Below are 26809 nucleotides of genomic sequence, written 5' to 3' on the forward strand. Positions count from 1 at the left end.
CTATGGTGTTAGAAGTCAGGATTCTGGTCTGGTCACTCTGGGGTGAGTGTGTGTGTGTGTGTGCGTGTGTGTGTGTGTGTGTGTGTGTGTGAGGCGGGTGAGGGGAGAGGGTACAAAGGAAGGCTTTTGGGATGCCGCTGATGTTGTTTTTTGATGTAGATGCTGGTTACAAATGTTCATATTATACAAATTCTTGCATTTGTACATTTAGGATTTGTGCGATCATGATTGGTATACCTAAACTTGTGTGGGTTATTCTTCGATAAAAAGACTACTTAAAAACAAAACAAAACAACTTACCAGTTTACACTTTTCCCAGTTTCTGAAGTCACCTGATAATTCCAACTCTGGATGAATGAACAAGATCACCCCTATCAGGATGTCATGTACGAGCTTTGTGTTGGCTTCCAGCTCCTGGGACTTGCTATCTGACGGAGATGTGAACTCTGGTGGAAGATTATAATCATAGAGCAACAGTGATACAAAGTCTAGGGAGGTAAGCAGCCGGAGGCTTTCTTGCAGCTCTTGCAGCATGATTCGGAAAAAGAGAACTCCTGCCCGCTGGACTTCTCCTACATTTTCAATCTCTGAAACGACAGAGTGACACCTCACACTGTTGTTTAGTGCATACAGTAGTTTTTCATAGTACTCTGAGCATAATACAGTAAACTTCTTTTTTCCAGGAAAAAGAAGACCATATCCTATGGTTCTAAACAATCTTAGTTTCTCTAGTCATGAAATCAAAACACAGAAATGGAATTACACCTGGTGAAGCTCACAGGAAGAGGCTTTGAGGAAAGGTAAAAACTCAGGTTTGGTGGTTGGACCTTAGTTTGAATGCTTACTCTCCCCCTTATTAGCTTTGTCTCTCTGAACCCCCTTTTCCTCTCTGTGAGCATGGGGTTGATCCCTATTTCCCTGGTGGCCTGTGGGAATTAAATGAGATGATATATGTAAAAGCACTTAGTGGGTAAGTACAGAGTGGATGCTCAAAAGACCAGAAGACATGCATTTTCTTCTTTTTTCTACTTAGCCCACCCTATCTAATGGCAAGAAACCTCTCAGATTAATCCCACATAACATTACTCTATTTACTCCATTCTAGGTAGCCAGAGGTTTCCATGCTTCCTTCTTTCCTCCCTGAGGCCCAAACTGGTTCTGTGCTAAGAGTAGCCTAGTGCATGTGGAATCACAAGCCCTAGGGTCTAGTCTTGGGTCTGCCACTAGCTTGCAAATGGACTGTTACTTTGATGGGCGTTAGCTTCTTTATCTGTAAAACAGAATGTTCCATCGAATTAATACTGTGTAAGATAGTGGGCAGAGCACCCAAAGTGGGGTGCGAATCCAGGCTTCCCCCCTTATTAACTGTGTGATTTGGTGCAAGTTGTTTTGTTTCTCTGAACTTTACTTTCCTCACCTGTAAAATGAGTTATCACCATTCACCTGAGAGTTATTGGTAAGGACTAATGGAAATTACATATGTAAAGTGCTTGCTCCATGATGGGGCATTTAATAAATGCTAGTGCTACTTTGCCTTTCTGAGTCCTTCCAGTTCGAAACCATATGATTCCAGCCAAGAAAATGAGCTTTCATACCCTTTGCTCTAATTTATAGACCATACTCATCAGCCCAAGGCTGCATGAGGGAATTCCTTTCATGTAGAAAGAAATACTGTAACTATTCCTTTTAGGAAATGTATTGCACTCTGTGATTCCCCCCACATTTATTAAACCCAGGAATTCAGATTGTTTCCCCATTCACAATACCTAGGACATAGTTTTTCTTTATTTCTCCAGATAATTCGCCCAGTATTTCGTAGCAGGCAGCTTGGACCACCTTCATCATTTTCTGTAGATCTTTAAATTCTCGATACAGTAACATTTTACTCCTGCCAATGTTAAAATCAAGAATTCCCAGGGCTTTTCCTGTTCTCTCACGAAGTGGAATTATGATGTGGTTTTCTCCACAGACAGAGGCCAAAACAACCTCCGAACTGTCTGTACACTTGAAGAGGAAGTCTCTGAAACCCAAACCAAACAAGCCTAAGATCATACAACATCAGCCTGCTCATAACACTCCAGCCAAATGTACCGAGTCGCTCTCTTTTGTGCCCACTGCGCCCCCACCCCCCCAACCAGCCCTGGTTTTATCTGCTGGGATCGCACACAGCTCTGTCCCTCTCAGCTTGCTCGTCAGATGAAGCCTCCTCTAACCAAGCAGCCTGAAGTCACTCTCCATCACGTGGCTCTGCTCTGCTGCCTTTGCTAGATGTATACTCATCTGAAGGTATTTGGGTTTTGTTTACATCCTGTCCAGTAAGTGGGGGTTGAATGGCAGAAGGAATGAGGAGTTTATTAGGTCGGGTTCCCTAGAAGCGGAGCCGGAGCCCGGCATGCTTATGCAGAGGATTGATTGAGGGAGTGCTTTCTGGAGAAACCTGTAAAGGTCTGAGGAAAGTAAAATAGGGAAGGAGAAGAGGCTAATTAAGGACGTGAAGGCTAATTTGCCAGGATGTGGTTGGAACTGGAGGGTATGATCCTGAGCGAAGTAAGTCAGTCAGAGAAAGATGATTATCATATGATCTCACTCATATGTGGAATTTAAGAAACAAAACAGAGGAGCATAGGGGAAGGGAGGGGGAAAATAAAACAAGACGAAATCAGAGAGGGAGACAAACCATAAGAGACTCTTAATCATAGGAAACAAACTGAGGGTTGCTGGAGGGGTGGGGGGTGAGGGGATGGGGTAACTGGATGATGAACATTAAGGGGGGCACGTGATGTAATGAGCACTGGGTATTATATAAGACTATGAATCATTGACCTCTACCTCTGAAACCAATAATACACTATATGTTAATTAATTTAATTTAATTTAAATTAAAAAAAAGAATGTGAAGGCTAGGGTCACCTGGGTGGCTCAGTTGGTTAAACGTCCAACTCTTTTTTTTTTTTAAGATTTTATTTATTTGTCAGAGAGAGAGAGCACACAAGCAGGGCGAGCCGCAGGCAGAGGGAGAGGGAGAAGCAGGCTCCCGGCTGAGCAAGGAGCCTGATGGAAGACTCGATCCTGCGACCCTAGGATCATGACTTGAGCCGAAGGCAGACACTTAATGCTTAATTGTTTAATCGACTAAACCACCTAGGTGTCCCTAAGCGTCCAACTCCGGATTTCAGCTCAGGTCAAGATCTCAGGGTCCTGAAATGCTGCCCCACCTCAGGACCGGCGCTCAGGGCGGAATCAGCTAGAGATTCTCTCTGCCCCTCCCCTCGCTCGTGCTCGCTTTCTCTCTCAATAAAATAAGATAAAAAAAAAAAAAAATATGAAGGCTAGCCTCAGTCTCCTCTCAAGGGGAGCTCTGGAAGGCAAACTGAGCCAAAGAATTTGCCCCACCTTGAGGCAAGGGAGAGGTCTTTCATCAGTCATTGGCTCTAAGATGCTTTGGGTGTGTGTTTACATAACTGTGAGGCACACCTAGTGAGGGGCTCCCATCAGTCAAGGACTCTCCTCTAGAGAAAGTTCCAGTGTACCTGAAGCGGCCTAGCAAGAGGTATATTAGGGACCTGGGTAGGGCATCAGCAGCACTGCTTCCTCAAGGGGACTGAGATTCTCATTGAAATGTAGTAACTGCTTCTCTCTAGTGAGGTATAGACACATCTTCCCCCCCCTTTCCTCCTTCCCAATCTTTTAACCTTTTTTAAAGATTTTATTTATTTATTTGAGAGAGAGAGAAAGCACAGAGGCAGAGGGAGAAGCAGGCTCCCCGCTGAGCAGGGAGCCCGATGTGGGGCTCGATCCCAGGACCCTGAGATCATGACCTGAGCCGAAGGCAGATGCTTAACCCACTGAGCCACCCAGGCACCCTCTCCCTTCCCAATCTACATTGATATTAAGATGTCATTCTTCTGAGGTATTTGAGAAATGTTGGTGCTTTGCATAGCCTCAAAAAGCACATTTATGGTTCATAATAGCAATCCTATAATGCCAGGTAAGATTGTCCTTTTTTCTTTTTTGCTGTTCCCGCCCCTTCCTGCTTTGCACTGCCCAGCCTACACTTTGTGTCTGAATGATAACCACAGTAATGATGTGTCACCCTAAACTTTCTAGGCATAACCATAAAGCTGATTGGTCAACTAAATTCCTCTAAAAGGCACCTGTTCTAAGTTACACAGAGGAATCAAAGGTTATGAGCCTGGGTGTTACAAGGACGCTCATAAAACTCTTGACTGGTGCAAGGAATAACTATGTGGGAAAGAGCTTAAACCTGAATGAACATTCAGGTATGAGGCCAAACTAAAATTTAATTAACACATGTACTTAAATATCAAATTAGCCTCCTGGACTGAGCGAGGTTACTGCCTACTCAGCTGCACTGACCTCTAACAAGCAGCCTGTCCCTTTTGCAATACGTGTGTCCATCATTAAGATCTGTTTTACATCTGTCCACAGTTGGGGGGGGTGGTCCTTGCATCCCACAGGTGAAAGGCATTCAAAGTACTCTGAACTAGGTACTTATTAAAGACCATATCCTCTGCTTCCTCCCCACCTCTGCCCAGCCTGTCTTCTTTAAATAAAAAGTACACGTTCACTGGCCTGTTTACACTAAGCTGATGAGCTCTGATAAGTGACGTGGATGTATTTTTTCACAATCCTGGTGGGTTTTTGTTGAATTCTATGTTTACAAGAAAATCATAGAAAATAAAACACTATCATGCTTAAAAACGTGCAATATAAAATGCCAATGAAACCTGTTTTAAAAAGGACTTGAAGGGGAAGGAAATTAACATGTCCCACGCAGACAGGAATTTTTCTTAAAAAAAAAAAAAACCCAATTAGAATAGGATTCAGGTGTATACTAATAACAGGTAAAAGCTGTGTCTCTCAGAGCTACTAATGCACAAGGGGAATGTGTTTTGGCAGTCAAACAAAACAGACATGAAGATGCATCTCATACCTGAAGATGCATGTCTTCCTGAAGATTGTAGGGGGGTTCTTGTGGATTTCTGTTAGACCCAGGTGCCCGGTAACCATCATATTCCGTAAAACATAGTCTGAATCCTTGAAAAGAGGAAGAGATTTCAACACTGAGAGGAATGATTAGACCTCATTTTCCCATTAAAGGTTTTGGGAACAGAAAAATAGGAAAAAAATTAGGAAAGTTTAGATCTCTAGCTTGAAATACCATTAAGAATGAGGTATTCACGAGGGAAAAATTCAAATTACTTTACTTACTCAGTACCATTAAGAATGAGGTATTCACGAGGGAAAAATTCAAATTATCAACATTCTTTTAAATGCACAAACTTATTTTTTATAATTGTGATAAAACTATATGTTTATATTATTTTTTGATGTGAAACATGCATTATAGAACATTAGGAAAATACAGAAAAGTCCAAGGAAAATAAGAACAATAAAAAATATTCTCCCATGAGGTCTTTGTCTACACCATATCATCAAAACTATTTTGGTTAAGGTTACTAGTGACTCTCTTATTGTGAAATCCACTGATCAAACCCTAATCATCATCTTCCACTATAGCAGCATTTGACTCAGTGAACAATTTCCTTCTTGACATATTTTATTCACTTGGCTTTTGGGACACCACTCTCTCCTGGTTCTCCTATGAATCACTCTTATATTTCTTGCTGCCCCTTTGTCTTCCTCACCTCTAAGAGGTTTTCAAACTATAGGTCATAACCTAACTATGGGTTGTGAAAATATTTTAATGCCCTTTTTTTGTTTTTTGTTTTTAGAGAGAGTGTGTGTGCAAGTGGGGGGGGCATAAGGAGAAGGGGAGAGAGAATCTTAAGCAGCCCCCCTCTATCGAGGGGCTCCATCTCACAACCCTGAGATCATGACCTGATTCGAAATCAAGAGTTGCATGCTTAAGTGACTAAGTCACCCAGACACCCCATTTTAGTGCCTTTTAAAAACAGCTTTATTGAAGTATCACTGATACACAAAAAAACTGCACATATTTGATGTATACAATTTGATGAGTTTGGAATGAGTCTTGACCAACTTTTTTTTTTTTGTAGAGATTATTTATAAGAAAGTAAGATTAACATCCTGTAAAATATACTAAACTGTAGGAAAGACTTTCAATTGGAAGAATAAAAAGGGGTTTTTAAAATTATTATTTGACAAAGATAGAAAGAGCACAAGCAGGGGGAGCAGCAGAGGGAGAAGCAGGCTCCCCGCTGAGCAGGGAGCCCGATGCGGGGCTCGATCCCAGAACCCCGGGATCATGACCTGAGCCAAAAGCAGACGCTTAACTGACTGAGCCACCCAGGTGCCTCTGAAAAGGGGTTTTTATGTCCACCTTTAAAAAATTCTTTGATTAAAAGGGAAACTGTGATAACAGGATCCATAGGGACTGCATGATGAATGGTGCTCCGGGGAACAACGGGTTTATAGTGTGGAGCTTCCTCTTGTCATGACCTCAAGTGTTCACCCAAACTGTTTAGATGAAAAATGTTCTCAACAGAGAATCTGGAAAGATTCTCTGATGTTGGCAATTGAGCATCTAGCTTTTCCTAATTTATTTCTTCCATGGTTTGTTATTTGGTGTTATATATACTAGACTAATAGGATTTTTTAGAATCTCACTGTGACTATGTTCCTAGGTTTAAATCTTTAGTTCAAACTAAACAATTCCTCTCCTGTTTCCACCTCTTCCCCCCAAACTGTGTCAATTCGGCCACTTCTGTTAAGACTGGAAACATAATATAGAAAATAAGGGCTTCATAAAGAATATGCCTCATAATAAGCTTTTCATTTAATTTTACTTGGACCAAGGAAGTATAAATTCAGCAAGTGCCTCATTAATTATTCAGTAGTGAGATAAGTCTAGTCAAAAATTTCTAGGAAACTGTTTAGAGAAAAGAGCTGCAATGATATTATCCCCCATTTTCTTTCTTCTGCTACTGGCTTGTTATCTTTTCCCCCCCTTACTTTTCCAATACAGGTTTGCCCCGCTATCTGAAAGTAGAACGTTCCTATGAAAACTTTCATGAGCTAAAACAGTGTAAAGTGAAGAAGCAATTACTATTAATTTATACAGAAACATTTTTGAGCATTCCTGGACCCCCAAAATAACCTCTCTTAGGCTTTTCTGATGCTTTAGAACACATCTTGCTAATGGATACAGAAAATAAATTGAGATAAAGCACAGATGCTCATGGACACTATTCAAAGTGGTGACGGCTTGATGTTGAGATGCTGAGTGCAGTTGGGGGGTGAGAGCCTGATGGGGCCACTCTTGCGGCTCTGGGGGCTCCCTGCAAAACAAACACCGAACACTATTTCCACTTTTTGCCTTTTTTCATAAAAGCAAAAATTCTCATTGGATTTCTGTCAGGCAGCAAAAACAGGTGACTAATGAGGGTCTTTTGTAAAAGAGAAGTGGCCTAACATGAACTTCTGGCAAGTGGGTGTACTAGCATCTATTCATTCTCACCTTCTGCATTACACATTATTTTGTATTTATCCTCTTTTGCTTTTTTCTCTTTTGACAAACATTTTTTTAAAAAAGAATGAAATAAAATAGAAGAGAAAATATCAAGAAACATCACATAGTAAAAGTAGGTATTGTATTGTGAAACTTCTATTTTAAGTGGGCATGCGTGCGTGTGTATGTGTGTGTTTGTCAGGGGTCAGGATACAAAATGTTTTTCATACAATAGGTCAAAGTAAATATAATTTTGAGCCACAATGATTCCAAACATTTAGATAACCTCAGGGCTTGGACCTCAGACTTTTTCTATCCTCATTCATTCCGTTGGTTATTCCATCTAGTCTCATGGTTTTTGTTTTGTTTTTGGTTATTATGGTAAAATACACATAGCATAATATTATCACTTCAACCATTCAAAAGTGTACAATTTGGTGGCATGAAACACATTCACAATGTTGTATATAACCCAGCCTCATGTTTTTTTGTTTTTTTTTTAAGATTTTATTTATTTATTTGTCAGAGAGAGAGAGAACACACAAGCAGGGGGAGTGGCAGGCAGAGGGAGAAGCAGGCTCCCTGCTGAGTAAGGAGCCCGATGCGGGGCTCGATCCCAGAACCCTGGGATCATGACCTGAGCCGAAGGCAGATGCTTAACTGACTGAGCCACCCAGGCGCCCTTCATGGTTTTAAATACCATTCATTTGCTAGGCTGGATTTCTCCCCAAACACTAGTTCATGTATTCAACTGCCTATTTACTATCTCCACTTAAGAGTCGAAAAGGCATTTCAAATTATAATTAAAAAAATCTTTTTCAATTTAGTAGGTAAAAGTTAACTTTTACTTAACTTTGTATTTATTTCATTATAAGAATGGAACATTTTTTTCCATGTTTATTGAGCATGCATTAAAAAAATTTTTTTTAAGGTTTTACTTATTTATTTGAGAGAGAGAGAGAGAGAGAGCAAGCGTGAGTCGTGGGGAGGGGCAGAGGGAGAAGCAGCAGACACCCCGCTGCGCAGACTCCCTCCCGAGCCCAACACGGGGCTCCATCCCAGGACCCTGAGATCATGACCTGACCTGAAGGCAGATGCTCAACCGACAGAGCCACCCAGGTGCAGCCCCCCATTTTTTTTTTTTTTTTTTTTGTAGACTTGTTTTTGCTTATTTTTCTTTTGGATTTTTTTTTTTTTTTAATCTTACTGATCTGTGTAGAACAGTATTAACCCTTTGTTAAATATGTGGCAATTTCCCCCCACTTTATTTAAAACAACTTATTTTGTCTATAATTTTGGTGCAAGGAAGTTCTACCTTATTATGTCATCAACGTAGCAACCTTGCTTGAATTGTTTCAAACTGTGGTGTAGGTTTAGCCTTTCTTCCCCAGATCAAGACTATAACATTTCCTCTCATCCCTCATTTTCTCAGCTATGCTCACACATTTATTCTTCCTCCAGATGGAGATTAAAATCATTTGGTCAATTTAAAAAATCATTTTGGGATTTTTCTTGGAATTTTGTTAAATTTATAAATAATTCCTGGAAGAAATTATATTTTTAAAAAGTGGTGTTCTTGTCAAAAAAAATCATATGATTTTCTGTTTTATTAAAAAAACTTAGGTTCCTCGGCAATGTGTGTAGTTTGTTTCATGTAGAATCTAAAGGTGACACAGGGTGGAGTGGGGAGAACATCCTGGGCAGAGTAACAGCATTTTTGAAACTGAAGTAGAAAAAAATTACTTTCTATCATGTATGATGAGCTGTGGAACATTACTTGTGGTATCGTTTTTTTCTTCCTCCTGATAGTCTCTTCCCCCTTCCCTCTCATTCACGCAGAAAGTCTGTACTGCCTTAGAAAAGAAATGTGATGAGGTAGAAGGCAGCAATCACTGACTAATCTCTGGCATTTGCTTTTTCAAGAGCCTACTGATATGACTTCAGATAACAAACTGGGCACACACATTTGCCATTTGTCCCTCTCAAGACCTCAGGGAAATAAGGGACTGAGGTCTTGGTTTCCCTGGTGGCTGTTAGCTGGGGACTGCCCTTAGCTCCCAGAGACCCCAGTCTTTGTACATAGCCCTGAGCATCTCAGAACCAGCAACAGGTGGCCCATCCTTTCCCCCCTCCCTGACATCCCTGGTTCTTCTTCCAACCTCCCATCTCTCAGGGACCACAGCCAGACAAGGTTCTGTGCTTTTAAGGACTTAGGTGGTTACATTGGGACCACCTGGGTAATCCAGGATAATTTCTCTATCTTGGGCACCTGGGTGGCTCAGTTGGTTAAGCGACTGCCTTCGGCTCAGGTCATGATCCTGGAGTCCCGGGATCGAGTCCCACATCGGGCTCCCTGCTCAGCAGGGAGTCTGCTTCTCCCTCTGACCCTCTTCCCTCTCGTGCTCTCTATCTCTCATTCTCTCTCTCTCAAATAAATAAATAAAATCTTTAAAAAAAAAAAATTTCTCTATCTCAAGGCCTTTCATCTGAATCACATCTGCAAAGTCCCTCTTGCACTACAATAACACATTCCCAGGTTCCTGGAATTAGGATATGGACATCTTTGGGGGATAGCCATTATTCTGTTGACTATAGTTACCTATTTAACAAATTTGGTACTGCAAAGAAATAGTAAAGCATAGGTGCTTTGGGATGATAAACTAAATAAATAATAATATTTATTATTATTGATAATAAAATAAATAACATGAGTTTAATACCTAAGATAATTTGAATTTCCTATCCTCCTTCATCCATGGTCAACAGAGCAAGAATTCTTTTTCCATCATGGCTCTGTACCTTATAGGAACATGGGCATGAGGCGAGATGGGGTGTTTCAGAATCTATAATTTGTGTCAGGGTTCCAGAAGGATGACATGACAGAACTGGGTAATTTGAAGAGAGTTGAATAAAGGGACTATTTGTAAAGGCGTGGGTAGTATTTAGAGTCCCAGGCCTAGTGACGATGGGGAGCCGTTACCACTCAGCCTGAAGAGGCACGGGAAGGAAGCAGTTACCAGAACCTGGAGAGGACAGCTGTATGGAGAGGGTCAGCTGACTAAAGGTGTTGTGGCCTTTAGTAGAACAACAGAGCCAACCCACAGCAACCTGGCAGAGAGACTGCCAGAAGCAAAATACCCCAGCCTCACTTTCCTTCTGCCCTGCAGTCACCTATTGGTGCATCTCACTGGACAAACCTAAGCGGAAGCCAAGGAGCCTTCTGATACGGTCTACTTTTTGAGGTAGAGAGCAGGTTGGAGAAGGAAGCAGGATAGACTGGAGGAGCTGCGGACGAGGAAAGGGGGTGCTTAAGAAGTTACCAGGGTTAAGTGCTTGGAAAAAGTTATCCCTACAGCCACCCTCAGCCATTTTTAACACCAAAACCTCACCTAGCTTCCACTTAGGATAAACTCCTGACTACCAGCCTTGGACAGGCTGTTCTGGTCTCTGCTCAGTTGTGACCCTCCCCAGACCCTGGGCTGCTGAGTGGTCCTCCTCCTCCCCACTTTGGGGATGGTCTTCTTCACCTCCATGACATGAGTCAGAAGGATAGTGACCCTAGAGATCTTGTCCACAGCATTGTGACTGTGAAAACTACATGCCCTGGGCAGACATGAGGACAAAAAGCCATGCTTTTTGTTGACTGCTATGGGTGATTTTAACTTTCTTCATGGTACCCTAGCTATCATTTCCTTTCAGGCCCTAACAGGGGTCTTCTTATTGTGGACACTGGCCAAGTCAAATGACTGTAGCCTATCAGACTGAATGGTCCTCAGCCCCCACCCCCACACAATGGGGGCACTTGAGTTTCCCTTTCCTACCCTACCCCCAGGAGCAGCACCCACAACTAGGAGTTCTCCCCCTCTGCACTCTGTTCATTCCACCAGGGAGCTCTGTGATTCTGCTCATTGGCCGAGGCCTCATCAGCTTGGTCCAACGACTGAGAGAAGAAAGAAGCCTGGAGAGAAGGGGAGAGGCAGGTGTGGGGGGCCAGCCAAGGGACTGAGAGACAACCAAGGTGCTGCCACCACCTGATCAGGCACCCCGCAGGATTGTTTTGCCTTCTTAAAAGGAAGACACCTTTCCATCCATTCTCACCACATGCAAAATCCTAACATTAAAATTAAGTGTCGGGGAGCCTGGGTGGCTCAGTCGGTTGAGCGGCGGACTCTTGATTTTGGCTCAGGTCATGGTCTCAGGTTCCTGGGATCAAGCCCCACATCGGGCTCTGCACTCAGCGGGGAGTCTGCTTCAGGATGCTCTGTCCCTCCCCCTGCCCTCACACGTGCTCTCTCTCTCTCAAATAAATAAATGAATCTGAAGAAAATTAAATAAGTAAAATTAAGTGTGAAAAAAAAGAGAGGCAAACCAAGAAATAGACTCTTAACTATAGAGAACAAACTGATGGTTACTGGAGGGGAGGTGGGTCATTGGGGGTTGGGAGAGCATGCAGGATGGGCTAAACAGGTGATGGATAGTAAGGAGGGCACTTGTTGTGATGAGCACCAGGTGTTGTATATATAAGTGAGGCATCACTAAATTCTACACCTGAAACTAATATTGCACTGTATGTTAACTAGCTGGAATTTAAATAAAACCTTGGGGGGGAAAAGTGTAAAGAAGCAAAATAAACATTTGGTGAAAACTCACTACATTATAGCTAGGCCTTTTTTAACTGGTGTGATGTAATTATGTCCTTCCAAACAGCAGTGCCTCATCCCTTCCCACTTCACCCATATGATTCTGGTGGGGGCTGCCAGTTAGTGTAAACTCCTCCACCCCCACCCCCAGCTGGGGGCATATCTCAGAATAGACTAAAAAGAGCTCTCTTGGGTTTTCCAAATTGAAACAAGAGGAAAGATTCTTTTTTAGTTGCTAAGCATCTGCCTTGCCCTGGGGAGAAAGCCTATCTTAAGCTAGAAGGACCAAACCCAAAGTGTAGAGGGAGGCAGACATGAGGACTGCAGAGAGAAAGAACACCAGAGAGCCTGATGGTACTAAATTCCTGGTTCTGGTCATCCTAGAAGCCAGCCTGACTCCCGTCCTTGCTTTATTTTGGCCACATGAGTCAATCAATTCCCTTTTTTGCCTAAGGCAGTTTGAGATGGACTTTTGCCACTCATAACCAATGCTCTTGAGTTGGGATTATGGGAAATATGTCCCCAGTTGGCCTAATAGCTAATTAATTATGGTTTTAAAATATGAGCAAGACACGGGTACCTGGGTGGCTCAGTTGGTCAAACATCTGCCTTTGGCTCAGGTCATGATCTCAGGGTCCTGGGATCGAGTCCCACTTCAGGCCACCTCCTCAGTGGGGTGTCTGCTTCTCCCTCTCCCTCTGTGCTCTCCCTCTTTTTCTCTCTCTCTCTCAAATAAATAAATAAATAAATAAAATCTTTTAAAAAATATTAGCACGACAATAATATCTAGAAACTCTCTTAGAGGTCTAACACTGCCCAACCTTGCCTCCCCGCGTTGGGCCGGGCTCAACAAAGTACGTCGTGATGGTGGTGATGTCAGATGCGATGTCACAGAGCCAGCCAATGCCCCTGATCACGACATGCAGGATGTGCTCCCTGCTGTGCACATAGTGATAGGCAGTGCTGAAGACATTGGCGACACCCTGTAGAGACAGAACATTTTCATTGTCTTTTTGTTTTAAAATAACAAAATAATTAATGCATCAATTGGATTAACTTATAAAATTAATGATAATCTACTTCCGACAAATTACCTGTCAGTTCTCAAAAGGCAGTGTTCCAGATCCTACTACGCAAAAAAGATCTCAAGAAATCAAAGGTTTAAGGAGAGATCTACTAGAAGATCCACGTAACTTATTACGTTTCCTGATAATCATCCAGGGAAATCTGTGATGTGTACTGTCAGAGAACAGAGTCAGAAGAATAAGGTGAAGTTTGAGATGAGGGAAAATATTTACAAGCCAGGAACCAGTGTCAACCTTGGGCAGATGGATAGGAGCTGCCCTGATATGACACAATATGAATGTCTGGATCATTATGTGGCTTCTGTCATCAGATCGGTAGTACAGGCTGTGCTCCGTTCCAAGGACTGCGACATGCTAGATTACACAGTCTTCTCCTAGACCTAAAGAGAGCCTGTTCCACAGAGAAGGGATAGGAAGTCCTTAGAACCCATCTGTTGTCTTGTTGTCCAGAGACTCTAGGATTTCCTCCCATTCAGTTTTCCCTCCCTTCCCCTGTGGTCCTCCACACGATTCCTCATGTTCCACATATGAGGGAAACCATATGACTATTGTCTTTCTCTGCTTGACTTATAATAATAATAATAATTAAAAAAGAGACTCTAGAAACCACAAATTCTTCAAAACTATGCGAATTTTATAATAGGACCCAAGGCATCTCAGGATAACCCAGGAGCCTTTTACCTCCAGGGGCTAGAGAGTCAATTTTTTCTTTCTTTCGCACATAATACTTTATTTTCACGATGTTACTTCATCCTTGGCATGAAATGAAATAAAGTCCCAAACATAAATTGTCACCTACATTGACCTAGAGATCAACGTCACTCCTGAACAGTTCTCAGTATTACATGGAAAGCACACGTGTTGACTCCTTACTCTGTGTCAGAGGCACTGTATCAGTTGTTAAGGGATACAACACGCCCACCCTGTACTTGGGAGAGCAGCAACGGTGTGTCCCAGGAGCTAAGGGACACTGTGAGCCCAGGCAGCGTTAGAGAGTCGGTTTAAAAATCATTTTGACATGTTCTCTGACAAGACCATCTGTAATTCACCTACTGATAACTCCATTCTCCTCCATCTTCTTTTTAATATCTTCACATCATCCTTATGCCAGATGAGAGTGAATCATATTTTTAAAAAGATGTCCAGAGAAAAAGGTTCTACCACTTTCCTCAATTATACATCCAGTAAATAGGAAGAGAAAATTTTATTTTATTTATTTATTTTTAAAGATTTTATTTGAGAGAGAGAAGGCACAAGTGGGGAGAGGGGCAGAGGGAGAAGGAGAAAATCTCAAGCAGACTCCACGCTGAGCCTGACATGGGGCTCGATCCCATGACCCCAAGATCATGACCTGAGGCACCCCAGGAAGAGAAAATTTTAAATCCTGGTAAATAGACACAAAGAGCCAGGGGCTTAGAGGGGAACAAGTGATAAAAGCATAGCAAGCTCCTGATTGCTGCTACATCTCAGGCCATCGCCTCCATAAAGGCTTTCAATCTTCCTTCATTGCAATTTCTATTCATAAAACCAAATTAAAATGCTTGTAGAAATGGTCATTATCATCTTAAAAGTGCCTTTTTTGTGATCTAATTTGAAAACATGCATACTCAAGACACATTTAGGCTTTTTCCTTCATTCTTCAGCCTCAAAAATCATAACACTGAAACCAAGAGCCATGGGAATGCATTTGTGGAAAGAGTAAAAAATTTATAGTTTCCCCTATTAATAAAACATAAATGTGTCCCTTCTCAAGCTTCATTCCTATTTTGTGGGTCTCAATTAGTAGTCTAATGGTTGGATTTCAGTTCTACAGCATAAAATGCTGCTCCTATGATTAGGGCAATGGGACACATATTAACAATCTCCCCAGAGAGACTGAGGCATAGATGTGCACCTGAGGCTGACTCCTTCCATGTGTAATGAGGAACCTCTCCAAAGACTGTTAGATACAGTGAACAGGAACAGGTAGGATGACACTATCTATATATACAGGTTTACTCTCATCTGGTTTTAGGTTTTGCTTTTTAAAACGTATAGAAGGAGAGGCAATCCTACCATTGCTTTTGAAGAATTCCTCCATGACTTACCTGATAGAATCTGATCTCATGAGGTACAAAGATGTTTATTTTTTGGGGATCTCTTAGGGTGTCAACAGCCATGACCCCAAAGATCCTCATATATGCATCCTGAAGAGGCAGAGCCAGGAATGACCCGTTTTGATCATTCTTCTTGAGGGAATGGTTCCAGAAAAAGATGTTCCCGTGGTGTTGAACTTGGGGCACGTGTATTGGCTTTCCTTCATCCACTACTGTGAAGCTGAGGGATAGGAATATGAAGATGGTAGAAAGGCTCAGGAGAAGGCTTTAGATGAAACTGTGCAGGAAATTAAATAAATTCTCCATTCATAATTATCGGGATTATATGTCAGAGAAGTGGACTCATGAAATTACAGTTTGGAGAGTCTGACTTGTTTAAAAAAACAAGCTTAGATCATAACAGGGTAAACATATATAAACAGGATGCTGGAGACATAACTTATAAAGCAAGCAGAAATAATTGAGCTGATATTGTGAAGCAGAGTCCAAACATGGCAAATCAATGCCTAGGAGGGAGCTCTAGGGATGACCAGGGGAAATTATTCAAGACTAGAAACCCATCACCTCCCACTCCAGAAGCATTGGTGACTTGAGGCATTTCTCTCGTGGGCACCTAACTAGGATTTCAATACTAGTTTACTTCAGAAAGGGGATTATTTTTTTTTAGAAGGGTAAAACCAACCTCCTCAAGAAATTCTTACCTGATTCCCTTCATGTCCCTGTAGAGTACTCGGTTCAGTACAAATGGAGCATCATCTAAAGTACAAGCTATGTTCCTCAATAGAACTTCCCCTCTATCAGGCAGTAGTAGGTTCTCTTCTAAGAGGGAAATGTGAGCACTGATCTTCTTATTCCCATGGGCTTCAGCGTCCTATGGCAAAATATTTCTGACCATATATTTGCCAATAGCCAAAGAGCTATTACTTTAATCATGTCTCCCTTCATTAGCCTGTTTGAGCATCTGATCCCAATAATTAGCATTCATGGGCAGTGGGAAAAAGGCTGACCTCACAGCTGTCTCCCAAATCTGAGTTTTTGTGTGTTTTTTTTGTTGTTGTTGTTACATAAATTAACCCATTTATTATAGGCTAGCAATGTTTCAGATGGTGAAGCTTCTACTGGTCTTTCAACTCCTTCAGTCTTCTGATGGCAGACTACTGTGATGGCAGAAGTGGTGTTGTAGGTCCAAGCGCCACCAGCGACGGTTTTCATGCAGGAGCCACAATGCCAGATTCCCACAGCTCATCTTTTCATCTTGGTTTTGCCACAGAAGGGGCAAGTGTACTTGGCGTGCTGGCTTATTTCAATCTTCTTCACCATTTTCCTGAGGGAGGCACCATAACGGGTCCCGTATTTCCCCACAATTCCGACCTTCTTGGTGCATTTAGCCATGTCGCCGCAAACTAGGTCTTCCCAAATCTGAGTTTTAATGAGTGGAATTGATTTACTTTATGTCAATTAAACTGGTTTACTTAAAAAAAAAATCTCTCATCTTACTCAAATTTAGAGGTTTAAAACTTGGATCCCTTTAAACTATAGTCATATTGTCTGGGCTTCACTTAAAAGTGTTTATTTTAGAGGGCTAGGGTAAGAATATGGCTTCATTTCACTCATATTTCTTGAGTAGATTTTCACCATCTTCTGTGGAGTGAATGTAGAAAAAAAATGCTCTCAAGGAATTCTTAACATAGTTTGGCTATGATATTTGATTTATGTCAGGAAAAAATTTCTTGGGGCCCCAGAATGCAGACTTTATGCAACTACTCTTTCTAATTAAAATAACTGAAAATTCTCTGTACCTAAAATATTATGATGTCATTAACCAGTACTATGATAATAGCATGTCCATAAGTTGGGGACATGAAAGATGCTTTCCTTGATCTTTGTCTCCTCTTTCTATATACTTAGGTTTGCTTTTCATGTTTTTTTTTCTTCTGCCTTTATTCTTTCTTTTCAACATAAAAGATCTATAGAGTAACTAACAAAAATGTACCACAGATCTCTGAAGCAAGTTGGAGTGATATCTCTTTTTCTAGATGGGTCTTCTGTTTCTGGTCACACCATTTCAATCTATACTGGAAAATTCAGCCATTCAGTAAATGAGTCCTTTAATTAAGTGTTGCAATTTAACTGAGATGCGTGATTCCAGGTTTCCTGGACTAGTGGAGTCTGTGACATATATAGGAGACAGCCATGCTATTTCTGCCTAGGAGGAGCAACCAGCTGGGAGTCTTGAAGAGGATGGCAAAGCTGTGGGCAGCGGTCCCATCAGAGGCATGTGTTTTAAGTGGCACGATTCTATAATAGTATCAGTGTGTTTCTAGGCAGTGCTATGAAATATTGTGTGATGTTGGATCCTCCTTTATAATGACTTTATGATTTAAATAGTTCCTTTTGAAACCGACTCCCAAAACATCATGCAAGGGAAATGTGGCTTGAAGTGCCTGCACATTTCCTTACTGGTATTTTTCAATATTAGTCTATTTTCTTCCTTAAGCTTATTTGACTCTCAGCACAAATGGAATTAGAAATCCCAAGACATGATTCTGTCTTTTATACCTTTCCTCTCTACTTCTACCTTCCCAACCTACCATCATTCCAGCTGCATCTTTCCTAGGCTTTGGGTCATTGTAATGTTTGGGAATGAATAAAACATCTATAGCAGTACCCAGTGATTTTTCAAGAGAATTTCGTGTGCTCCCCCTTTGCAACCATTGAACATCACCTACTATGAGGACATTTTTCCTTTTATATATCACCTTAGAAAAACCTACCTGGGTGAGGGCATTAAAGGTCTCCGTGTACACCGGCTCCAGGGACACCCCACTTGTCTCTGCAGCGCGTTGGATTTGGTACAGCCATTTCCGTCTGGCACAATTCCTCAGATTCTCAATATGGCTCCTTTCTAAAGTATTCATCAGAAACTCCACAACACTTTCCAGAACATGATCTTCATTGCCCCTGAGTTCAGATACAACCAATTCTATGTATTTCTGAAACTGTTTTAAAGACAACCTCACTTCTTGGTCAGGGTGTGGCTTTGAAAATTGGATGTGTAGTTTAGCTAAAAGACATAAACATAAAACCAAGAACTAATCAAAAGTTCACTTATCTACTGGGGAAATTTTCATTCCCCTTTTATAGCTGACTGAAGCCCCTGACAACAGCCACCCATGGAAACCCAGGTATATCAAAGGCAACTCAAAGCCCAACAGAACACCTACAGTGACTTCCTGTATTGAGCTCAAGATGTCCTGTGTCATCTTCCCTGTTTCTGTTTTGTTTTTTTAATGTACTTTTATTTTTAATTAAAAAAAAATTTTTTTTTCAGGGATTGAGAGAGAAAGAGGGAGGGGAGAGTGGGAGGAGGGGCAAAGGGAGAGGGAGCAAGAGAATCTTAAGCAGGCTCCACGCCCAGCTGGACAGGGGGCTTGATCTCACAACCCTGAGATCATAACCTGAACCAAAATCAGGAGTTGGTTGCTTAACCAACTGAGCCACCCAGGTGCCCCTCTGTTTTGTTTTTTTTAACTCTACCACACTCAGCCGGGGGAAACCCCAGGGTCAACTTTGACTCCTCCCTACTTTTTACCTTCCATGTCCAACAGGCCACTTAATCCTATCCTGTTAGCCTTTGGCAATATATCTTGTGGCCACTCCTCTCCATTCCTACTTCCATAATCCCAAACCAGTATTAATCATTTTATACATAATTAGATTACCAAGAGTAAGGCTCAATACATATTTATAAAATTAAATTAAGACACAACTTGTGGGACGCCTGGGTGGCTCAGTCGGTTAAGCGGCTGCCTTCAGCTCAGGTCATGATCCCAGGGTCCTGGGATCGAGTCCCACATTGGGCTCCTTGCTCAGCGGGAAGCCTGCTTCTCCCTCTGCCTGCCGCTCCCCCTGCTTGTACTCTGTCTCTCTCTCTGACAAATAAATAAATAAAATCTTTAAAAAAAAAAAAAAGACACAACTTGTGACAAAAAAGCAGAATCAGACCTATGAATACAGAGAACAAACTGATGGTTGCAAGAGGGAAGGGGGGTAGGAGGATGGACAGAAAGGGTGAAGGGGAGTGGGAGATACAGACTTCTAGTTATACAATGAATAAGTCACAGGAATAAAAGGCACAGCATAGGGAATATAATCAATGATACTGTAATAGTACTGTATGGTGACAGATGGTGGCTGCCCTTGAGGTGAGCACAGCATAACATATGAAGTTGGATCACGATGTTTTACACCTGAAACTAACGTAATATTGTGTCAACTATATGCAAGTAAAAAAAGTTTTTAAATAAATAAATAAATAACATACAACTAGAATGAACCTCAAAGGCACTAAGTCAAATTTATGGCTTTTATTAATCATGGCATTTAAATAATCATAAACACACCACCCAATTATTCTAAACAATATCTGATAAAAAGATATCAACATGCCAAAATAAAACACAACTTGCATTATGCAATTCCCTGGTTCAAAGTCCTACCATATTCAGTCACAGATGACAGCTACACTTGAGGTGAGCATAGCATAATGTATAGAGAAGCTGAATCGCTATGTTGTACACCTGAATTTAGCTGCTCCAGTATCTCCATTCTACTTATGATCCTGACCATGCCTTGCACACTTCTTCATCCATATCTCTTTTATTTTTTTTAATTGTACAATTACGAATGTGCTACCAAACCTGAACATTACCAATAACACATCTTCCTCCATGGCCTGACCTTGTTCCATCCCCTGCCTCCCCACGCCCCCACCAATATCCTGAAATTTTGCTTTTGCTTCATCTTTCCCTTCCTTTTATTTTCCCAATAGTGTTGTGTGTGTGTGTGTGTACTTCTAAACAATATGTGGTTTAGTTTTGCCTACTTGTAAACTTCAGAGAAAGGACATCATACTATGTATAGTTTTCTGGGACTTACTTTTTTATTCCACATCATGTTACCATATCCATCCATGTTGTTCCTCTAGCTGTGACTCATTCATTTCCACCACTATATAGTATGTCATTTTGTGAGCATACTGCCACGGATTTATTCTCCTGTCCGTGGGCATGCAGGTTGTCACCAGAGTTTACCCTTATGAGCAGTGCTATGAGCATTTTTATACATGTCTCCTGGTGCACGTGTGTAAGTTTCTTTGACACTTATTATAACTTATATATTATATATTATTATAAATAAGTCATAGGGTATGTGCCCTTCTCGCTTAAATTTCAAATTTCAAAATCTCTCCTTCTTGAAGAAGGCTTCCACCACAATTTCTCCTTCCCTTGAAAGACAAGCAGCCATTCTATATCAGCTATTTGACAACATATTGCCTGGTATGTTTAGTCATCTTATCAATGAAAGCTTCTCATTTTTATAGTTGGACTTTTGTTGATTATTGCTCTTTAGCACCCACTCATCTTTCTCCTGTTACTTGTATCCCAAATTTTGCTTTGGGGAAGCTACTCCACTTTCATCTCACTTTGTGTGTTTGAATGGGATTCCACTCGTGGCTTGAGAGATGCAGCATGCATCGTGGGCCTAAGCCAGTCAGGACATTCTGCTCCCACAGCCAGAGTGGTTGGTTGAGTCCAGACAAATGCCAGACTCTTTGCTTGAATTATTAGGAAGAGAACATTTTCCTTTTTATTCCCACTAGACTTGAATAAACCTGTGAGGATGTGAGACTGGACCTGGTCTCCACAGGGTAAAGGCTGTATGAAAATGGAGTCAAAACATAGAAAAGAGCAGGATCAGACTGAAAAAGACAAAAAGAAAGAAGCAGACACTTGTCCTAATGTCATTATTTGAACTCCCAAACCTAGCTGTGTCCTGAAATAGCCCTGGACTTTTCCATCATGTGAACTAATAAAGCCTTTTTTTGTTTAACCACTCTGGGCTGCGTTTTCTATTACTTGGACTCAAAGGGTCCTCAAGATATAGTCTTGAATTAAATTAAAAGTAACTTGTGGGTTCTTCCTCTTCTATATCTTTTTCTTTCTCTCCTTTTATTCCTTCCCTTCTTGAACAATTAGGTCCTAAGCCATTGGTGGGGCAGGACAAGGTAAGCATCTGCTCCTGATCAAAGGAAGACACGGTGGCCCAGAGCGGGGTATCCGAATCCAGTGGGGTAAGGAGGGCATTGATCAGGAAGTGACTTGGCATGGGTTGTCAGAGCCCGAGCAGGTGAAGATGTTATCCATGAAGACAGGCAATCTCCAGCCTATCTGAGGGGAGAGCATGGCTCTGCAGAGGTTGTTTAGCTTGGGGTATCAGAACCTAAGCAGGAAGAAGAGGATATCCATATGCGGTATTTAGGCCTTAGCAGAGTGAGAAGGGCATCCAAATGGAGGGACAGCTTCACTTGAAGTCAGAACCTAAACAGTGTGAGGAGGGTATCCGTGTGGAGAGACAGCCCGGCATGGGGAATCAAGGCCCAAGCAAAATGAAGAGGACTTCCAAGTAGGAGTTCAGCTCAGCATAAGGAATAAGAAGCCTGAGTAGATTGAGGAGAGCATCTACATGAAAAGATGCCTTGTCACAGAATGTCAGAACCTAAGGGATGTGTGAAGGGCATTCACATGGAAGGGGGATCTGGTATGGGATGTCAGAGTCTGAGCAGAGTAAGGAGGGATGCTGTGGGAAGGGAGATAATACAGGATGTTGGAACTGAAGTGTGGTGAGAAGGAGAAGACATCAGTGTGGGGGAGAGGACAGTGTGGTGGGAGATTAGTTCCACACAGGGGGATTGATTAGATAGATAGATAGATAGATAGATGATAGATAGATAGAAAATACAAGCAAGAGGGAAGGGAGCTACAAAAAAGGGAGAAAACTAGAATGAACCCTGTTACTATTTTGGCCTGGAAAGTATGGGTGTGAACTTATTGTTTATACACACACGCACACACACCCATACACACACTTCCCAAGAGAAACTTGGGAGCAGTGACCTGGGAGCAATAAGCATGTGTAGAACCAAGATCTTGGCCTCTAAATACCATTCCCCACTAAAAGAAACCAGGGTTCCTTGGAGAAATGGGTGATGCCAGGGTGGGAGCAGGGAAAGTATAAGACGAATCTAGAAGATCTCATTGTGCAAAGCAAGGAGGTGCTCAGAGAATGATAGATACATGTTAAAAGGACACAGGAAACATGCTGGTGGTTTCTTATATAACTAAAAATACACCTGCCCTATAGCCCAGAAATCCTACTCCTGGGTATTTATTAAAGAGAAATAAAAACATATATCCACACGAAAGATTTGTACAAGATTGTTTGTAGCATCTTTGTTCATAACAGTCAAGAACAGGCAACAGTCTAAGTGTCTATCAGTTGGAGAATGGACTCACAAACTGTAGCATATTCACATAACGGAATACTATTCAGAGCAAAAAGAAGCAAATTGTTGATATGTGTAACAACATTTAAGAATCTCAAGAAAGAATATGCTGAGTGAAAGAAGCCTTACACAAAAGGGTACAAACGATTCCATAAATATGGATTAGAAGGGATAAAACATATCTATAGTGGAAAACAACCAGAAGAGCGCTTGTCCTGGGGATTTGGTGATGGGGATTGCATAAGAAAGGGGCATGATGGAACTTTGTGTTCTATATCTTAATAGGGGTATTGGATGCACAAGTTATGCTTTGCAAAAACTCAGTGAATGTACACTTAAAAATTGTATGGTTTGTTGTGTGTAATTTTACCTCAAAGGAAAAAAAACTGTTAACGTATATCAAAAACCAATGATGTACTGTATGGTGACTAACATAATAAAAAAATTATAAAAAAACACATCTTCTTTATCCATTCATCTGTCGATGGACATCTTGGCTCTTTCCATAGTTTGGCTATTGTGGACATTGCTGCTATAAACATTGGGGTGCACGTACCCCTTCAGATCACTACATTTGTATCTTTGGGGTAAATACCCAGTAGTGCAATTGCTGGGTCATATGGTAGCTCTATTTTCAACTTTTTGAGGAACCTCCATACTGTTTTCCAGAGTGGGTGCACCAGCTTGCATTCCCACCAAAAAACATATATCAAACTCTAAAGATATAGATGCTGAAGTGTTTAGAGAGGAGTGTATTGATGTCTGCAATTTATTTTGAAATGTATCAAAAACAAGAGAAATGGAAGGATAGAGGGATAAAGAGATGAATAAATAGATAATTTTTAAAAGTGTAGTAAAATGTTAATTGTCGAATCTAGGTGGTGGGTATATAGGTGCTCACTGTAAAATACTTTCAGCTTTTCAGTATGTTTGGAAAAATTTTTAAAGATTTTTGAGAGAGAGAGAGAGAGAGAGAGGGCACATGAGCGAGGGGAGGGGCATAGGGTAAGGGAGAGAATCTCAAGCAGACTCTGTGCAGACCCCGGCATGGGGCTCGATCTCACGACCCTGAGATCATGACCTGAGCCGAAAACAAGAGTCAGATGCTTAGCCAACTGAGCCACCCAGGTGCCCCTGATATTTTTCATAATAGAATATTGGAGGGAGGGGCGCCTGGGTGGCTCAGTTGGTTAAGCATCTGCCTTTGGCTCAGGTCATGATCTCAGGGTCCTGGGACTGAGTCCCGCATCGGGCTCCCTGCTCAGTAGGGAGCCTGCTTCTCCCTCTCCTTCTGCCACTCCCCCTGCTTGTGCTCTCTGGCTCTATCTCTCTGTCAAATAAATAAATATAATCTTAAAAAAAAAAAAAAAGAATGTTGGAAGGAAGAGGAAGACATGGCTAGACTGAAAGGACTCCCAATCGGTCAAATCTGGGACAATAGGAACATTAAAATAAATAGTGATAGTGTTGGATCACAATCCATTGAATAAGATAGGAAACCATGAGTACATATTGTTATAATAAATGAACAAAAAGTTTGACAAGAAAGGGAATGATTCTGGGGGGCCTGGCTGGCTCAGTTGGTAGAGCATTCAACTTGATCTTGGGGTTGTGAGTTCGAGCCCCACATTGGGCGTAGGGATTACTTAAAAATAAAATCTTAAAAAAAAAAAAAAAAAGAAAGGGAATGTTTCTATGGTTTCAAAGGACAACCACAAAAAAACATTAATTACCAAGGGAAAAAGAGTAATTTTTAAATGGAAGGGACTGACAGATATCATTTTTTAAAAATTCCAGTGTAGTTAACATAGTGTTATATTAGTTTCAGGTATACAATATAGTGATTCAACAATTCCATACATTACTCAGTGCTCATCAAGATAAGTGTATTCTTTAATCCCCTTCACCTATTTCCCCCATCCCCTCACCCACCTCCCCTCTGCTAACCATCAGTTTGTTCTCTAGAGCCAAGAATCTGTTTTTTGGTTTGTCTCTTTTTCTTTGTTTTATTTCTTAAATTCCACATATGAGTGAAGTTTTATGGTATTTGTCTTTCTCTGACTGGCCTATTTCACTTAGCATAATACTCTCTAGTTCCACCCATGTTGTTGCAAATGGCAATATTTCATTCTTTTTTTATGTCTGAATAATATTCCATTGTATGTATATGTGTGTGTGTATATATATCCCATCTTCTTTATCCATTCATCTATCAGTGGGCATTTGGGTTGCTTCCATAGTTTGGCTATTGTAAATAATGCTGCAATAAACAAAGGGGTGCATATATCTTTTTGAACTAGTGTTTTTGTATTATTTGGGTAAATACCCAGTAGAGTGATCATTCGCTCATAGGGTAGTTCTATTTTTAATTTTTTGAGGAGTCGCCACAGATATCATGTTATTATCATGGGGCTTCTGCTAAGATTCAATGAGAAAATACAGCGTCACTTACATGATATTTCTGCTAAAGGGGATTAATCTGAATTTAATCATGAGGAAACATTAGACCAAACTAAAAGGACATACTAAAAACAACCAGCCTATAATCTTCAGAAATGTTAAAGTCATGGCAATCAAGGAAAGGCTGAGGAGTTGCTTAGAGATTCCTTGTTCCAGAGTGAAGAAACAGCAGTTTGTTTTACACTATTTGTCCAGTTTTCAGTTTCTTTTTTTTTTCAGCTCTTTAAATATTTTATTTTTTAAATTTTATTTTGTTATGTTAGTCACCATACAATACATCATTAGTTTTTGATGTAGTGATCCACGATTCATTGTTTTCATATAACACCCAGTGCTCCATGCAGTACGTGCCCTCCTTAATACCCATCACCGGGCTAACCCATCCCCCCACCCACTCCCCTCTAAAACCTTCAGTTTGTTTCTCAGAGAAACAGTTTTCAGTTTCTTTAAAAAAAACACTATGTGAGTGGGGTTTTCTAAATAAACATGGTTCTTAAATATTCAAGATTTCTTGAATTTGGTGACAAAATGCATCACCAAAATGTTATAACTTTAAGAAAGTTAAATGTCCTGCCTAAATAGAAACTTATATAGGGGTGTCTGGGTGGCTCAGTTGGTTAAGCGTCTAACTCTTGATTTCAGCTCAGTCTTGATCTCAGGGTCAGGAGTTCAAGACCCATGCTGAGCTCCACACTGGGGGTGGAGCCTACTTAAAAAAAATGAAACATATATTAAAGCAGATCTTATCATTTAATAGAAAATTAAAGGGTGTACATATCCAACAAATGTTAATAGCTATTCCTTGGGAAGTAATGGGGAAAGAGTGATTTATTCCATTAAATTCTGCAGTATAGACAGATCACATGTTTTACAGCTTTTATATGTGGTATTTCTTCTCAGGTTAGGCTGTATTAGACAGAAATAAAAAGGGAAAATTACTGGCTAAAAGTTTCAAGTTGCCCCTTCCATATAAAAAAAAACTTGCATTTTGAGGATAGCAGCAGAAACACTTATAGAAATTTCTAAGTCTGTGACTTTATCCTATTTCTCCAATTTTTATCCAATTTTTAATCTTTGACACTGAAATAGATAAGAAGGGTAGAGCTAAACAAAACAAAATAAATAAACAAAGAGCTATTTGAAGATTTGCTGATCAGTTATTAGCTAATGTTTGAATTTAGAATTTTCTCCCTTTTTAAAGGAAGCTAAATCTGCCTTTCTTCTTCCATATGGCCATCAGCTCAGCAATCATCTCCTCAGGCCAGGTGGCTACCAATATGTGTTAAGAGAGAGTCATTTTGTATAAGCCTACCCTTGGAGAGAATAATTTGTTCTTCCTGCTTGCAGAAATTTATTTCTGGCAGCAGATTCTGCCTCCTCATTACTTTCCTCCTTCTCACTTGCTGGGCTTAACCCATTACATTTATGCTTTCTACCTATCCCTATTGCTGTACTTCAGTCATATGTATTGGAACTTCCTTATAATATCATCCTCAGGTTTCTTAAATTCTAGAAATCATCATGTCTAACTCCTTCCTTTTACAAATGAGAACACCTGGATCTGTCGAGGTTCAGTAACTTGCCTTTGGTCATGTGACCATTTTTAAAAAAAGATTTTACTTATTTATTTGAGGGGGAGGCAGAGGGAGGGGGAAAGGCAGACTCCCCGCTGAGCAGGGAGCATGATGTGGGCCTTGATCCAAGAACCCTGGGATCATGACCTGAGCCAA

At 41.0% G+C, this 26809-nt stretch overlaps 1 protein-coding gene and 1 pseudogene across 1 annotated transcript in view; both read right to left on the reverse strand.

Annotated features, from left to right (window-relative positions):
- EFCAB5 (EF-hand calcium binding domain 5) overlaps window positions 1-26809 on the reverse strand; it is a 125947-nt gene that overhangs the window by 12816 nt on the left and 86322 nt on the right. Inside the window, exons 14-20 of the mRNA XM_078066365.1 lie at window positions 18049-18338; window positions 15976-16145; window positions 15266-15494; window positions 12915-13076; window positions 4955-5058; window positions 1767-2020; window positions 301-587 (exon numbers count right to left, since the gene is read on the reverse strand). Coding sequence (XP_077922491.1) covers window positions 301-587; window positions 1767-2020; window positions 4955-5058; window positions 12915-13076; window positions 15266-15494; window positions 15976-16145; window positions 18049-18338 — 1496 coding nt within the window. The remainder of the gene's footprint in view (window positions 1-300; window positions 588-1766; window positions 2021-4954; window positions 5059-12914; window positions 13077-15265; window positions 15495-15975; window positions 16146-18048; window positions 18339-26809) is intronic.
- Window positions 16313-16694, reverse strand: LOC118548116 (large ribosomal subunit protein eL43 pseudogene; annotated as a pseudogene).

Source organism: Halichoerus grypus, chromosome 2 (genome assembly GCF_964656455.1).
Source record: "Halichoerus grypus chromosome 2, mHalGry1.hap1.1, whole genome shotgun sequence".
In the NCBI taxonomy this organism is placed as follows: domain Eukaryota; kingdom Metazoa; phylum Chordata; class Mammalia; order Carnivora; family Phocidae; genus Halichoerus; species Halichoerus grypus.